Here is a 14,653-nt window from a genome sequence, read left to right as displayed (position 1 = left end):
CCCTCCTCCATTTGTTTACATTTTCTCATTAATCTATTTAACTTATAACCAATACAAAATAAAAAAATTAAATAAAAACATTTTTTGTTTTTGTTTCATTATGAGACTTGTTTCTCCAAATTTGTATTTTTCCCAACAAACCACAAACCGTAGTCCAACTCGTCCTTTGTAGTTTTATGAATAGTCTACCCCGTAGAAAGACAAGTCAACAGCAGTGCATTTTGATTCTTACAAAGTTTACAACTGCATTAAGGATCCGTTTTGAACTAGTCTTACTTTCACTATCTTCAATTTTACCGGACACTTCTACTAATTAGGTAATATAAGATAAATGTTATTTTCTTAATTGTATTAGAGAAATGTCACCTTCAAGAAATCCCCCAACCCAAAAGGCCAAAACAACACATTTTCAAAGGGAAAGGGAATAGGTTTAATCTTCTAGAATACAAAAAAAAACTATACATTATACTATTTTCTACCACAATTGTGACGTTTGTCGTCATTCTCTGATAACGCTTCAGACCTTTTTTTTTAATAGTTCACTAAACCAAAACACTTGCACGCTTTTAAAACAGAGTCAATCTCCTCTGCCTTCTTCCTCTGACCAAAACAGAGAGAAGAAGAAAAACAGAGGAAAAGAAGAAGATGAAAAGTGGAGGGAACACAAACACGAAGCTCATACTTGTTCATCCATATATTCAAAAACAAACAAGCACAAATCGTCTATGGCTTCTCGCTTTCGTCTCTTTCTTCACCATAGCTTTCCTCCTAACTCTTCTCTACACTACCGACTCTATCATCCCTTCTAAAAACAACTCCGCCACCGTCTCCTCCGCCGTCGACCCCGTCGTCTCCTCCGTGTCCCCGATCTCTCAGTTGCCAACAACTGCCATCAATGCAATGCTTCACTACGCTTCAAGATCCAACGACAGCTTCCACATGTCTTACGGAGAGATGAAATCGATCTCCGACGTCCTCCGCCGCTGCTCTCCGCCGTGTAATCTCCTAGTCTTCGGCCTAACACACGAAACCCTTCTCTGGAAATCTCTAAACCACAACGGTCGTACAGTTTTCATCGAAGAGAATCGTTACTACGCAGCTTACTTCGAAGAAATCCACCCGGAGATCGATGTCTTCGATGTTCAGTACACGACGAAAGCACGTGAGGCGCGTGAGCTTGTGTCGGCGGTTAAAGAAGCGGCGAGGAACGAGTGTCGTCCGGTTCAGAACCTTCTCTTCTCCGACTGTAAACTAGGACTCAATGATCTGCCGAATCATGTCTACGATGTTGACTGGGATGTGATCTTGGTCGATGGACCACGTGGCGACGGTGGTGATGTACCGGGAAGGATGTCGTCGATATTCACGGCGGCGGTTCTTGCTCGGAGTAAAAAAGGAGGGAACCCGAAGACGCATGTGTTCGTCCATGATTTTTACAGAGATGTTGAGAGGCTTTGCGGCGATGAGTTTCTTTGCCGGGAGAATCTTGTGGAATCTAATGATATGCTTGCGCACTACGTGTTGGAGAGGATGGACAAAAACAGCACGCGGTTCTGTCGTGGTCGTAAGAAACGCTCTGTTTCTTCTCCATCTGCTTGAGTAAAATGTGCGCTAAAATCTTGTGGCGAAGAGAGTCAAATCAACAGACAGACGGTGTGGTCATTGACACCGTCAATCGCGGAGGAGTTTGTGTAAAATAAATACTTTTTTTTTCTACCTTTTAAATCTTTTTCTCTCTGCATTTTCAAATCTTTGAACTATATTATGTGAAATATTCAATCAGATCAATGGAAACAAAATAGTGAAAGTGTTACTTCATAAGATATTAATAAAAGTTTAGACTGTTTATAAGTGATGATTGGTGGTGATACAAATACAACATAAAACCCAATGAATCAAGAACGTATAAATTCAAGGGACGCCATAAAGTCTATCTAAACGCTTTGTGGAGACTCTTGTAGATTCGGAGTATCTATTTGCTTCTTCTTGTAGAGTGGAACTCGTCCTCCAAGCTCTTTTAGCTTATCTACGAGACCGTATAGAAACTCAAACGTCAAAATGTTTTGAGCGTTAAGCTGTTCTCTAACCTGTGGATGAACCCTAAACCATTCTCCCAACATCTTATGAACGTGAGATCGAATCATCCTCCACGGAACAGGATGCTTCTCGCATAACTTTAAATACTCGACAACTAAATCTCCCTGATCTAATCCTCCATCGACGAAACCCTCTTTTTCATTATCCGCTGCCCATTCAGCTGTTCTAAACCCAGCAAAGACCGCCGGGTTCTCAAGAAGAGTCTCAGCGGAAAGAACACCTTCAACACCCGTCTCTTCAATGCAGTTATCAACATCTTCGATGCATCTTACATTCCCATTCGCTAGAACAGGGATCCTCAAAGCGTTTCTCACTTCCTTGATGGCACTCCAATCAGCTCTGAACTTTTTCCCGTCCTTCTCATCCCTTGTTCTGCCGTGAACAGCTAGCAGCGAGCAACCAGCATCTTCTAGCATCTTGGCGTATTTGAGTGTATCTTGAAGGTTTGGGAAAATCCGGATTTTACAGGAGACAGGAACATTAAGATTCTGAGCTAACTTTTCAACAAGTGATTTCACCAAAGGAAGATTATCCATCAAGAATGCACCATAGTTTCCTCGCCTCGCTATACGTTGAGGACACCTGAAACCAATATTCCCCAAAACATTCTTACTCAATATCTAAAGTACTATGTGTCACTGTGCTCTTTCGATACACAAATCACTGAATCCAAACTAAGATCTACAACGGGTATCATTAGCCCATGATTCTAATTACTGAAGCTCATTGAACCCTAACGTTCCAAGAAAGTTGGAACCACTGAATCCTCTATCTTAGTCAGTTATCAGAGTTAACAATCTTAAAACAATGAAGCGATAAGATGTGAAAAGAGAGAACTGTAACTTACCCTAAATTGATATCAACATAATCGCAGTAAGGTTCGACTCTCTTTGCAGCTTCCAATAATGTATCAGGATCATTAGCACAGAACTGCACAAACAATGGCCTGTCCTCCTACAATTTTTCAAAATCCAATCAAAACCCTAAACCCCATAAGAAAAAAAGGCAAAAAAAATCAAATGAATTGGTTTTCAGTTAATCTAACCTTGCAAGTGGTGAATTCCTGATTTCGATACTTCTCAGTCTCGGTGAAAATCCTAGAATGCAACATCGGAGTATAAGCAGCCTGAGCTCCGTATTTTTGGCAGAGCAATCGAAACGGAAGCTCAGAGTTATCCACCATTGGAGCAACGATGTACTTGGGTCTGCCCAGTTTCTTCCAGTGTGCCCAAGCTTGCTCGCCCCTAGTGTCAATGCTTAAGACCCGACTTGGAGATCCCAAGCTTGCAGGCGCTGCCTCGACCGTTTCCCGAATCTGCACATCACGCTGCTCCGAGCAGATGAGGTCGTCTACTACCTGAGACGGATCAGGAACTGGATCCGGGTATTGTGTCATTGTTCTCGTCTGGGAGATGAGAGATTTTCTTGGAGTCCGCATAAATCTGAGATTCGAGAGATTTAGTTTCATGAGCTGACGACGGAAGACGAACTCATCGCCGCCGCCATGTCCTAAAAATTAGGGGTTGAAGTTTTTGGCAAAAAATGTTTTTATCTGTTTTCCTTATCACAGTGTTTGGGCCTTGATGGGCTTCATATATTCAAGTTAATTGATGGGCTTATATATGCATTTGAATTTGATCCATAACGTGCGTACGAATAGTAAAATTTAATGAAAATAAAATCGTATAATCGTGTTATAGGCTTATAGCCTAGATTAGAAAAATTTCAATAATCGTGTGAGTTATATATACATAACAGAAAAAAAATGTAAACAACATTAAAAATTTAACAATGGGATGGAATTGTAACTAATATCGTCTTATAATTTAGATTTGAAGTTTACCTTACACTACATTTCATATAAGCTGTTCCAGGAAAGGATAAATAGTAATTTAATTTCGGAAACTAATAATAGCTCTAAATCTAATTAAGTTGTGTGCTTAAAAACAAGCCTTTGCTTAGAAATAAAGTGAAACCGGGTAACCCAAATCGTACGACTATTAGGTTATCCTTGCGTTGACTGCTTACATAATCCAGCACCAATCATTAGTTAACGTCACGTCTCTATGAGTTATACACGTGATTTAACCCAAATCTCCTCCTTAATCATCATCACTCAAGCCTCAGTAACATTTCGCCACGTGTAGCTAAAGTTGCTTTTTCTTTTCGATTTCTTTCACTTAAAAAAAGGCCGTTGTACCAGCAGAAGGGTGGTGTGGTAACAATAATTAATGATTAATTAAAACCTTAATTGAAACGTAATTAATTAATCTTAACAGACATTTTTATTATTTTTCCCTCTTTTTATTTTCCGTTCGCTCTCTAACTGTTCACAGAGAAGAAGGAAGACGATGATGAAGCTCTCTATGTTTCGATTGAGCTACTGGAACCGTCGAGGAAGCAGTTTCAAATCACCGCCGTCGTTGGATACCACATTCGACGGCAAATCTCCGTCTTCTGTGTTTTGGCTCGTCATTCATGGTCTCTGCTGCTTTATCAGTTTGATTCTAGGGTTCCGATTCAGCCACTTAGTGCTCTTCTTCCTATTCTCGACTTCCGTCAGCAATCTATACACCACGCCTTTTCTCTCCGTCGGAAACGGCGGTGTGAGCCAGCTTCTCCGCCTGAAACCTCTGGAAACAGCAACTAATAATAACAGCACGGCGAAGAAGAACTCTCGAGTGGTGGTTGGAAGACACGGGATCCGGATCCGTCCATGGCCTCACCCGAATCCGATTGAGGTCTTGAGAGCGCATCAGCTGCTTTCGAGAGTACAGAAAGAGCAGAAATCGCTATACGGTGTGAGGATCCCTAAGACTGTGATTGTGGTGACGCCGACTTATGTACGGACTTTTCAGGCGCTTCATTTGACCGGAGTTATGCACTCGCTCATGCTCGTTCCTTACGATTTGGTCTGGATCGTTGTCGAAGCTGGTGGAGTCACCAACGAGACTGCTTCGTTTATCGCAAAATCAGGATTGAAGACGATTCACTTAGGATTTGACCAGAAAATGCCTAATACTTGGGAAGATCGTCACAAATTGGAGACCAAAATGAGACTTCACGCCTTGAGGTGTGAAATCTTAGATTCACATTTTTATTTGTTTGGTGTGTTATTTGATTGATTTGATTTGATTTGATTGATTTGTTACTGACTTGAGATTGTTTTGTGTGCTGATTGATTTGATTTGGAAGAGCAGAATCGTGAGAGAGAAGAAGTTAGATGGGATAGTTATGTTTGCTGATGATAGCAATATGCATAGTATGGAGCTGTTTGATGAGATTCAAACTGTGAAATGGGTTGGTGCTCTATCTGTTGGTATACTTGCTCACTCTGGTAACGCTTATGAGTTATCATCACTCTTGAAGAATCAACAAGGGAAGCATAATAATAAAGAGAAACCTTTGATGCCAATCCAAGGTCCTAGTTGTGATTCCTCTGAGAAATTAGTGGGCTGGCACGTTTTCAACACTCAACCTTATGCCAAGAAGACTGCAGTTTATGTTGATGAAAAAGCGGCTGTGATGCCTCGTAAGATGGAATGGTCAGGGTTTGTGTTCAACTCTAGGTTGTTATGGAAGGAATCTGTAGATGATAAACCAGCATGGGTGAAAGACCATTTGTTGGATGATAATGGTGAGGAGATTGATAGTCCATTGTCTTTGGTCAAAGATCCTTCCATGGTGGAGCCGCTTGGAAGCTGTGGCCGCCGTGTCTTGCTTTGGTGGCTTCGTGTTGAAGCTCGAGCTGATAGCAAATTCCCACCTGGGTATCTTTTTTACTTTTACACTCTCATTCTGAGCAAATGTCTCATCACAATTACCCCATCGTAAACTTGCAATCTTCTACTTGTGTGTGCAGCTGGATCATAAACTCGCCTTTAGAAATCACAGTGCCATCAAAGCGAACACCGTGGCCAGACTCTTCCTCAGAGCTCCTAGTGGCGATCAAAGAAGCGAAAAACAGTCAATCAGACTCAGAAAGACATCCCACGAAGGCAAGAGGATCAAAGAGCAAGAGCTCCAAGGGGAAACAAGAACCGAAAACTTTCGATGGTGTCAACGTATCAGCAACACTAGTTAAGGAAGACGTGAAAGATACAAATCAATGAGGCAAGAAGCTGTTATAAATCATCCAAATTTCATTTCATATTCTTTTTCACCGTAAATATCGTAATATTGTTCGGTGTGTATTGGTTTCATCTTATACAATACGAAATCATGTGGGATGTTTCGAGTTCATCAAATCGATCCTTAGCTCTAAAACAAAACTTGGCATACAATAGTTTCAGAATTCTGTTTAACCTTAAAATTAGCCAAAATTTAATACTCAAAATCAAAAAACAGGTGCAGTGAACTCCCGAACTTTGTTGAATCATGATCAACTCTTTGACTGTTTCTTCTCCAGTTTCGCTTTGAGGTTAGCTATAATCTTATCCTGAGCTATGATCTGATGTTCCTTGGCTTTGAGTTTCAGCTTTAGTTCTTCAATTTCCTTTGACTGACCTTCAGAGCTGTTGGCGAAGTCCTTAGCTTTGAGCTTTTCCTTCAGTGCTTCAATTTCCTTTAAATGATCCTTACAATGGTTTACATTTTCCTCTTTGGCCTCCTCAGATTCATCTTGAACCATTTTACGAACATATAAACAAGTTCCTGATCCTGAACTCAGCTTAAACGCAACCATTTTTTGTGCCAAACCCCCTTGATCCTGAAAAAGATAGACAACAGAAATTTATTATATTGATTTGCTTGCGATAGTTTCAGATCCTGAAAATGATCAGAGAGATGATTCTAAATACCTTAACTGCGTCTCCTCTAACGTTTTCAAATGCTTCATTTGCTTCTTCTGCACTCTTAAAACTAACAACTGCATTATAATATTTTCCTTTCCTTCTTGCTGGCTGCTCAAAAACAAATCACAAAAACATGATCTTCGTCAGAGAGGAAAAAAGATGAGTATAGAGATTAAGATGTTCAGTATTGTTATATTACCATGGTTTCAAGTGTGAAATTTCCGGAAATAGCTCCTTGTAACTCTTCAGACGGGACACTGAGAGGGATTTTATGAAGGAGGAGCTTTTTCTTATCATCCTCTCTTTGGTTTACAACTGCTTCATTGATCTCCTCAGATTCATCTTCTCTCTTTTGTCTCTTAGAAGAACTCTCATTATTCTCCTCCTCCTCTGTTCTAGCTCTCTTTGGTGCAGATATTTCATCATGAACCATTTTACGAACAAATAATTTAGCTTTTAATCCTGAACTCAGCTGAAACGCAACCTCTTTTTGTGGCAAACCCCCTTTATCCTGAAAGAAAAAAGACAACAGAAACTTGTTATATTGATATATTGATTTTCTAACAGTAGTTTCAGATCCTGAGATGACCACAGAGATGATCCTAAATACCTTCCCTATGTCTGCTTGAACATTTTCAAATGCTTGATTTGCTTCTTCTGGACTACTAAAATCAACGACTGCAGTATAGAAACCTCCTAGTTTTTGTGGTGGCTGCCCAAAAAACAAAATACAAACACATGATCCTCAGTGGGAGAGAAAATTAGAGTATAAAGATTAGAATTTTTGGACTTATAACATTACCCTAACACCGACTGTGAAATCCCCTGTAAGAACTCCTTGTAACTCTTGAGATGAAACATGGGGAGGGATTTTATGAAGGAGAAGCTGTGTCTTACCAGCTTCTTGTCTTGCCTCATGTCTTGCCTTCTCAGCCTCCAACATCTAACGATGGAATTTACAAAAAAAATTGAATGAGTTTCATAAAATTATAATAAATATAATTTCTTTTGGAACTTAGAATGAATTGTAAAAATCTGCCCTACTTCTGGAGTTTGTTGAATTGTAGTCTCTACTCCTTTTTCTACAACAGCAAGTACAAGTTTCATGGCAGCTGCTGCGTCATGAACACAATTGTGAGCAGCACCAGCCATTCGCAGTTCTTCACCTAAAACATACTGGAGAAAAAAAGAAAACAAACACACACAAAAAGCTTTATCATCAATCATTTTACATTTTCAGGATTTGATAATCACAATGAGCAGAAAAGAATAAAATCTTAGCATGCTTGCCTTGCATAGATTGTTCAAAGAAGGTCTCTTATCTATTGGTGCATTGGCAAACTCATATACAAATGAAGTATCTATTACTCTCGCATGATCTATCCTCAACACTGGGCATCAAAGTAAACTGGTAAACACAATCGAATTCGATAATATAATATACAGAAAATTTAGAGCTGATCTGGTTACCTTCAAGATCATTATGCAAACCATGCCCTACCAAAATAGTTCCCACAGAAAGAAACCTCCGCAATTTTTTTTGAATATCTGTAACAGATAGAGTAGCTCTCTCAAGATCCTCAGCAGTAACTCCAGTAATATCCGTCTTATAGTTAAGAACTGGTTTCTCCGGTTTCACAAATTTGTCAAGAACCACCTAATTGATGAACATCACAGATTAAAAAAAAAAATGGTTACAATGCCCGATCACATAGTATTTGACAAAACAAAACTAAAAGATTGAATGCTCTAAAGCTAGCTACAAACCTTTAAGTCGCGGTCCACAGCACCAACTCTAACTACAGCGTCGGTCCCATCTTCACAGGTAACCATCTCACAATCAATAGCAAGCATTCTGGTAGATTTCACCACTTTAGACTTCTTCTTTCCAAGCGAAGTTACAAACCAATCCTGTTTTGCAATTCAAAAAAAATGATTTTTCTTTTTAGTAACCTCAAATGCAGGAGAAAGAGAAGGCAGCTAATGAATGGGATAGAAACACAAACCTTGGAATGAGAAGGGAAGGAATAGGCTGTAGGGTACTGGTAATGCGCAATAGTCAATCGAACTAGTCTCTGCACTGCCAACAACATAGAGTTATGAAACCAAATACTAAAAACTCAACTGCATTGCAAAACACAAAACCTATAAGTAAGTAAGTAAGACATCCTTCAAAAGAATTCTCAACCTGCTCAGGAGTCTCTTTAGCCGGAGATTCTTCCTTGAATTTCTCAATTAGATCACGATTAGCACTACACTGCATGATCCTAGCTATTAGCTGAGAGTAAAAAAAAACAACAACCAAAATACACAAACATAGTGAGAACTGAGAGAACAAAGAAAAAGCCATACAAATGTGTGTGTATGTGAAGTTACCTGCATATCTTCTTTCTTTTTGAAGGACATAAGAAAAGCAACCAAAACATCATTGGAACGTCTCGCAGGATCACTCAAACTCGACCCGAACTTCTTGTCGTAAACATTCAAAAACTCCTTCCATCCTCCATTTTCGCCTTCTAAACCACGTCTCTGGACTAGCTTCACCAAGTCTACTAGCATCTAAACTCATCCCCATGATAGTTTTAATTTACCAAATTCGAAGCGAAAGGATATATTTTTAGCTTAGAAACAGGTAGGTAGCAGTGCTACTACGATAAGGAAAGAGACTTACTTTTTTCTCGGCAGTAGCTAGTTTATGCTCCATTACGAAAAGTTTTGAGGGACGGTGGCGCTGTGAGTTTTCAGAGGCGGCGAGTTGGAAAAAGAAGAGTTGGGGAAGACGGTGAATTGTGATTTAGGGCTTTATTCTGTTTCTTTCCCCTTTTTAAAAAAAAAAATTATAATTTTAGTTCCGGGAGCTTATCTTTTTAATTACTGTTTTGTCCAATTCAATGTTCCTTTGTTTAGAATTAATTTCTTTATTTCATATTTAATCTTTAAAATACCTTTATCTAATGAAATTAAATATTTTAGTGTATAGCAGTAATTTTTATTATTAATCATATAAATATATATATATATATATATATATATATATATATTTCAACATAGTAATATAGTATCAAACTGTACTAGTAGAAATTAAGACCGTTTGAAACCAAATAGTGTCTGCCCTAGTGGTTTTGATTGAATGAGATTAAACTAGTGTATGCCCTAATTTTTAGCTTGCCTTCAAAATCACTGTTACCAAAATAGCTCCTTCAGAGAGAAACCTCTGCAAAACTTCACCAATCATTCCTTTGTTATCAAATAAGTTATAAATACAAGTCGAAAATGACAATTCATTCACATCAATTGACTAATATTCAGATTCCAAACAGAGAAAACAAATAAATCTGGACACCAAATCAATAATAGTCAAATACAATAAATGTGTTCATCCTTGGAATGACTTTTCTAATCGACAAAGTCTTCTTGCACACAAAATGAAAAGGAAAGAGGGATTACAAATCAAGACAGAGGTTTCACTTGAGGAATAATTTTGGACAATTACCGTTTTTATAGTTATAGCTGATGAATGATGATCACGTAGAACTACTAGCATTATCATTATGAGACCATCTTCTGAATGTGCAAGTTACCAAGTTTCTTCCAGCAAGAAACCCTAACTTTGACCTAATCGTTGCTAATCTACTTCCTCCGTTGTTGCCGCCAACATTACCTGAACCAATCTCCGCCACAGCACCACCTGCTTGAGCCACCCTCGGCTCCTCGACAACAACGGTTTCAACCTCACCGTCCACAACCACCGCCGCTTCTGTTTCATCACTATCCATACTCACCACAAGTGTCCTTCTTTGCTCACGCAGCCAATCTCCAATATCTCCGGTCACCACTCTACATTTCTTCACCTTCAATTTCACCAAATTAGGACAGCCCACAGCGAGCGCCTCGATCCCTCTATCCGAAACAGGACATCCTTTGATACAGAATTTCCTCAATGCACCACATTTCTTAGCTATGCAAGCGATCTCTGTATCGCCTATGGTTCCACTTCCGCATAGCGCTAATCGTTCGAGTTTCTCACAGTTCGAAGCAATGGCTGCCAAACTCATATGTGTTGCATTAACACCAATCAGCACAAGTTCTTGTAAGTTTAAGCAGTGTTTAGCTACAGACATAAGACCTTCATCACCAATCCTATTAGTCCTCCAACCATCAATATGAAGTTTCCTCAGCAGCTTACATCTCTCAGCTACATTAATCAGACCATAGTTTGAGCATTCTGGGGTTTTCACTATATGCAATGTCTCCACATTAGGGCATTTCGATATCGCAGAGAGCCCAATGTCACTCACTTGGAGCCTCTCTAAGTGAATCTCACTCAAAGAACTTTTACCATCTCCAATCATAAGAAGAACTTTATCCCAATCACCCAAACAACGAATGATTTTAAGTGTTTTCAGCGTTCTTGTATTAGCAACCAAAGGTTCAAATACCTGGCCATTAACGAGCTCCTTCAAGCAAATGGACCTGAGCGAAGAGGACGAACCAGCAGCCGGGAGCTGAATCAACTCAGCAGCTTCATGGATTCCTCGGAGTCGTTTCACCGACAATTCCTCAAGAAGCTTACAATGCTCAAGCATGGCGTTGACGCCCTTAGCTCCAAAATTGCAGGATCCAACAGAGAGCTTCTTGAGATTTATACAATTGCGAGCAAACTCTTCCATTCCCAGATCCGTGATTTCGCGACAACCGCGAAGCTTAACACGAGTCAGATTCAAACAACGAACAGAGATAATAGCGAGAGCTTCATCGCTCAAGCTAACGGACTTGCGATCGCATCGGAGAGCAAGCTTAGTAACCGAATCGAATCGATTGAAGATAGAGGTGAGGAAAGAGAAGATCTCATCCTTGGCATCAAGAGATAACCGATGACGATACTGACCGTCGACGAACAACCACCGTTTACAAACGAGAGAGCAACGCTTACGATCTCCAGCTCCGAGAAACTGAAAGACATGAGCTAAACACTCATCGGGAAGATCTCCGGTGAAATCCCGATCTCTAACCGCAACAACATTTCCCAAAGAAGACATCAATTCTCCTCCTCCTCCTCCTGAAGAAACAATCACAGGAGACCATAACCTCAAATCAAAATCACGTCCGTTCGATTCCGCCGTAGACGAAGGCGCTTGGCCCATCACCACCCAAGAGTCCTTTTTGGTTTCCTCCTATCTATCTTCCTCCCCCTCCCCTTTTTTTTTATTTTTTATTTTTTTTTTTTTTTTTTTTTGGGTATAATTTGGGTTGAGGATGAGAGAGTCTTTTGTTTTTTTTTTGATAAGGGAGGAAAATATAAAAAGTAAAATAAGTAAAGTACCACACAGCAGCAGTAACGGCTCATCCCGTCAAAATAAGGGAACACGTGTCATAATCGTAGTTGACACGCTTGACCCAACTCACACTCACACGCGCTTTATTTTAATTCATCTTCAACCGTTCGATCTAAAATAAGTTGTTGAGCTGAATCGTGATTTCGACTTTATGTGGGTTAGCTTTTATTATTATATAACCTATCGTCACGCTCTTCTTCTGGCGCATCATTCATTACTTTCTTCTCTCTCGTGTTCAACGGTCAAACATTCAGCTTCTCAAGACACTCCTATTACTATTAGACTTTTTTTTTCTTTTCTTTCTGGTATGCTAATGAGACTATTCAATACTATACCAATTCTAGCGTAATTTTGTTTTCTAATATTGAAAATTTCAAATTTTGTAAATATAATAAAACTGTCAAATACGTTACGACAGGTATAAAATAAAATTTTATATACACCGATGAGAGAATCTGCGCATATGCGCGGTTTTGTATATATGTTTTTGTTTTGTTTATTGAATGATTGTTTGATGACGATATTTTATTTTATTGATGAAATATCAATGCACCTGTCCCCCATCATTATACTTTAGAGAAACGAAAGTAGAAAAAATCATAAACAAATACCTGACCTGTCATTGGACAGCCTTGTCTATCAATTTGAATTATCAGCTTGCTTTCGTTATAAGCCCAATAGTAGCACGATATTTTGGATCCTAATATTTATAAAAGCCCATATTTACGTGTGATGGGCCAAATCGTATATTTGATCAATTATAAATTTGTGAAAGAAACTAAATCAAACTATAACAGGAATCAAAGAAAATAATATATGTGATAATTATTACAACAAGTGAATGATTTGTGAGTTAGCAGTATAGAGAAAATTTAAAACAAGGGATCCTGAGAACTCTGAACGATGATTGTGGACGAAAGTCAAGAGTTTGTGACTTTGTGTGTTACTTTAATATATCGGCACATTTATGCGCTAATATTACGTCACTATTATTACCCACACTAATAAAAAAAAAAAAAAAAAATTAAATAGAATGTGCCCAGATTTAAACTGGTGTTGTCCCTTTTTATCCAACCGAAGAAACACAATGATAATGCTTAAACCAAACACAGTACAACTCTTTCCATGTTTGACTCCAGATCATATAATCAATTCATAATCCATGTTTTGTTATTTTTCTTGTCTTCCAATTAGTCCCCCGACACATCTTTATCACTGTAACTTCCATACATCATCATGATTGAGTACTTAACACTTAGGCTGGTGTTAATGACGTTGGATTATGTAATAATGAGTACGTTCGCATTTTTTGTTTATCTTGCTATAATATTGTCTTTGACCATATCCTCCCGACTCCCATCGTCCATGATAGTGACTTTTTCTTTTTACAGTTATATAAACGCCATTATCAATTTACAAAAATGTTACTGATTTTTACGGCGAGCATCGTTTGAATTCGAATAAAGATAAAGAATGAAATGAATAGAAGAGGTGGGGACAGATGGAAAAAAAATATAAAGATGTGAAAGGTGGAAATGTGAAGTCGCTATTAAACCTTGTAGTAATCTCTCTCAGATTCAGACTCGCTTGTTACCAAATGGCTTCACTCACATCTACCACTCTCGTGATTTTTTACTCATCTATACTCGCGCGTTTACCATCCTTCAGACACAAATAACATCCAAAACCTTACTACCTTGTTGTTTATTTTAGCAATACCATGGAGTAATAATAATCAGGTTTAAACATGATTAGTAATGAGATATCGATACTTAAATAAATCACTAATTTCGTTTATTGATAAAGTTCGTCAGTTTCATACAAACATTTAAGTGTGAATTCTTTATAGTGATAGACATAAGATAGATTCTGCTACATATCGTTAGGTCTCTGTTATTCCTGTTTGTATACTACCCAGATCTTGTGGAAACTCCCCAGATCTTGTGTAACTGTTAAGGCTATATAAAGTCAGGTAAGTATCTTGTGAATGATCAAGGAAATTCATAGACTTTCATATAGAAACTAAGTATAAATCTTGTTTCCACTTCCTTTGTTTTTTTCTTTCACTTATTAGAAACTAAAGTGTTTGTATTTTAACGAGGTCCAGAAGAATGCATTTTGACCACTAATGTGGCTGTTAAAGTTTAAAACAACATCCTTTTTGGATAATTTAGTTATTATGGGAAAAGGCCAGCGATATATTTTTTTTTTAATCAGCTAATTGCCCTTTTTCTTGGCCTCGAATCCGAATTTTTAGCATATAAAGAAGGGAGGCAGGTTCCAATTAAATAATCACTCTTTTGAAGAGATCTTCTTTATAGAATACGTAAAAATAAAAACTATTTATAGAAATAATAAATAAACGATTTTTAGATATCTTTTTGCATTCAATTTATGTATATTTGGACCACAGAGAATCTGCAAAGC

General features: G+C 38.4%; 5 protein-coding genes across 5 annotated transcripts; 2 read left to right on the top strand and 3 right to left on the bottom strand.

Annotated features, from left to right (window-relative positions):
• The first annotated feature begins 326 nt into the window (after window positions 1-326).
• Window positions 327-1,851, top strand: LOC104762834 (protein IRX15-LIKE). The gene has a single exon (XM_010486226.3). The coding sequence runs from the start codon at window positions 646-648 to the stop codon at window positions 1,597-1,599; it is 954 nt and encodes a 317-aa protein (XP_010484528.1). The 5' UTR covers window positions 327-645; the 3' UTR covers window positions 1,600-1,851.
• On the bottom strand, window positions 1,800-3,634 carry LOC104762835 (uncharacterized). Its single transcript, XM_010486227.3, has 3 exons — window positions 3,143-3,634; window positions 2,945-3,051; window positions 1,800-2,679 (listed from the first exon to the last, which is right to left on the bottom strand). The coding sequence occupies exons 1-3, from the start codon at window positions 3,563-3,565 to the stop codon at window positions 1,935-1,937; spliced, it is 1,275 nt and encodes a 424-aa protein (XP_010484529.1). The 5' UTR covers window positions 3,566-3,634; the 3' UTR covers window positions 1,800-1,934.
• A 670-nt stretch (window positions 3,635-4,304) lies between these two features.
• Window positions 4,305-6,368, top strand: LOC104762832 (putative beta-1,4-xylosyltransferase IRX14H). Its single transcript, XM_010486223.3, has 3 exons — window positions 4,305-5,170; window positions 5,298-5,867; window positions 5,960-6,368. The coding sequence occupies exons 1-3, from the start codon at window positions 4,449-4,451 to the stop codon at window positions 6,207-6,209; spliced, it is 1,542 nt and encodes a 513-aa protein (XP_010484525.1). The 5' UTR covers window positions 4,305-4,448; the 3' UTR covers window positions 6,210-6,368.
• Window positions 6,220-9,763, bottom strand: LOC104762833 (small RNA degrading nuclease 3). Its single transcript, XM_010486224.3, has 13 exons — window positions 9,562-9,763; window positions 9,267-9,449; window positions 9,079-9,168; window positions 8,897-8,965; window positions 8,658-8,801; window positions 8,361-8,547; window positions 8,181-8,281; window positions 7,935-8,066; window positions 7,693-7,833; window positions 7,501-7,602; window positions 7,090-7,401; window positions 6,897-6,998; window positions 6,220-6,805 (listed from the first exon to the last, which is right to left on the bottom strand). Exons 1-13 carry the CDS (start codon window positions 9,592-9,594, stop codon window positions 6,479-6,481), a joined length of 1,923 nt encoding a protein of 640 aa, XP_010484526.1. The 5' UTR covers window positions 9,595-9,763; the 3' UTR covers window positions 6,220-6,478.
• A 388-nt stretch (window positions 9,764-10,151) lies between these two features.
• LOC104762831 (F-box protein SKIP2) lies at window positions 10,152-12,356 on the bottom strand. Its single transcript, XM_010486222.3, has one exon. The coding sequence runs from the start codon at window positions 12,032-12,034 to the stop codon at window positions 10,415-10,417; it is 1,620 nt and encodes a 539-aa protein (XP_010484524.1). The 5' UTR covers window positions 12,035-12,356; the 3' UTR covers window positions 10,152-10,414.
• Window positions 12,357-14,653: the final 2,297 nt, after the last annotated feature.

This window comes from Camelina sativa, chromosome 18 (assembly GCF_030686135.1).
Source record: "Camelina sativa cultivar CO46 ecotype springtype chromosome 18, ASM3068613v1".
Taxonomy (NCBI): Eukaryota; Viridiplantae; Streptophyta; class Magnoliopsida; order Brassicales; family Brassicaceae; genus Camelina; species Camelina sativa.
This window is presented reverse-complemented; position numbering and strand designations above follow the sequence as displayed.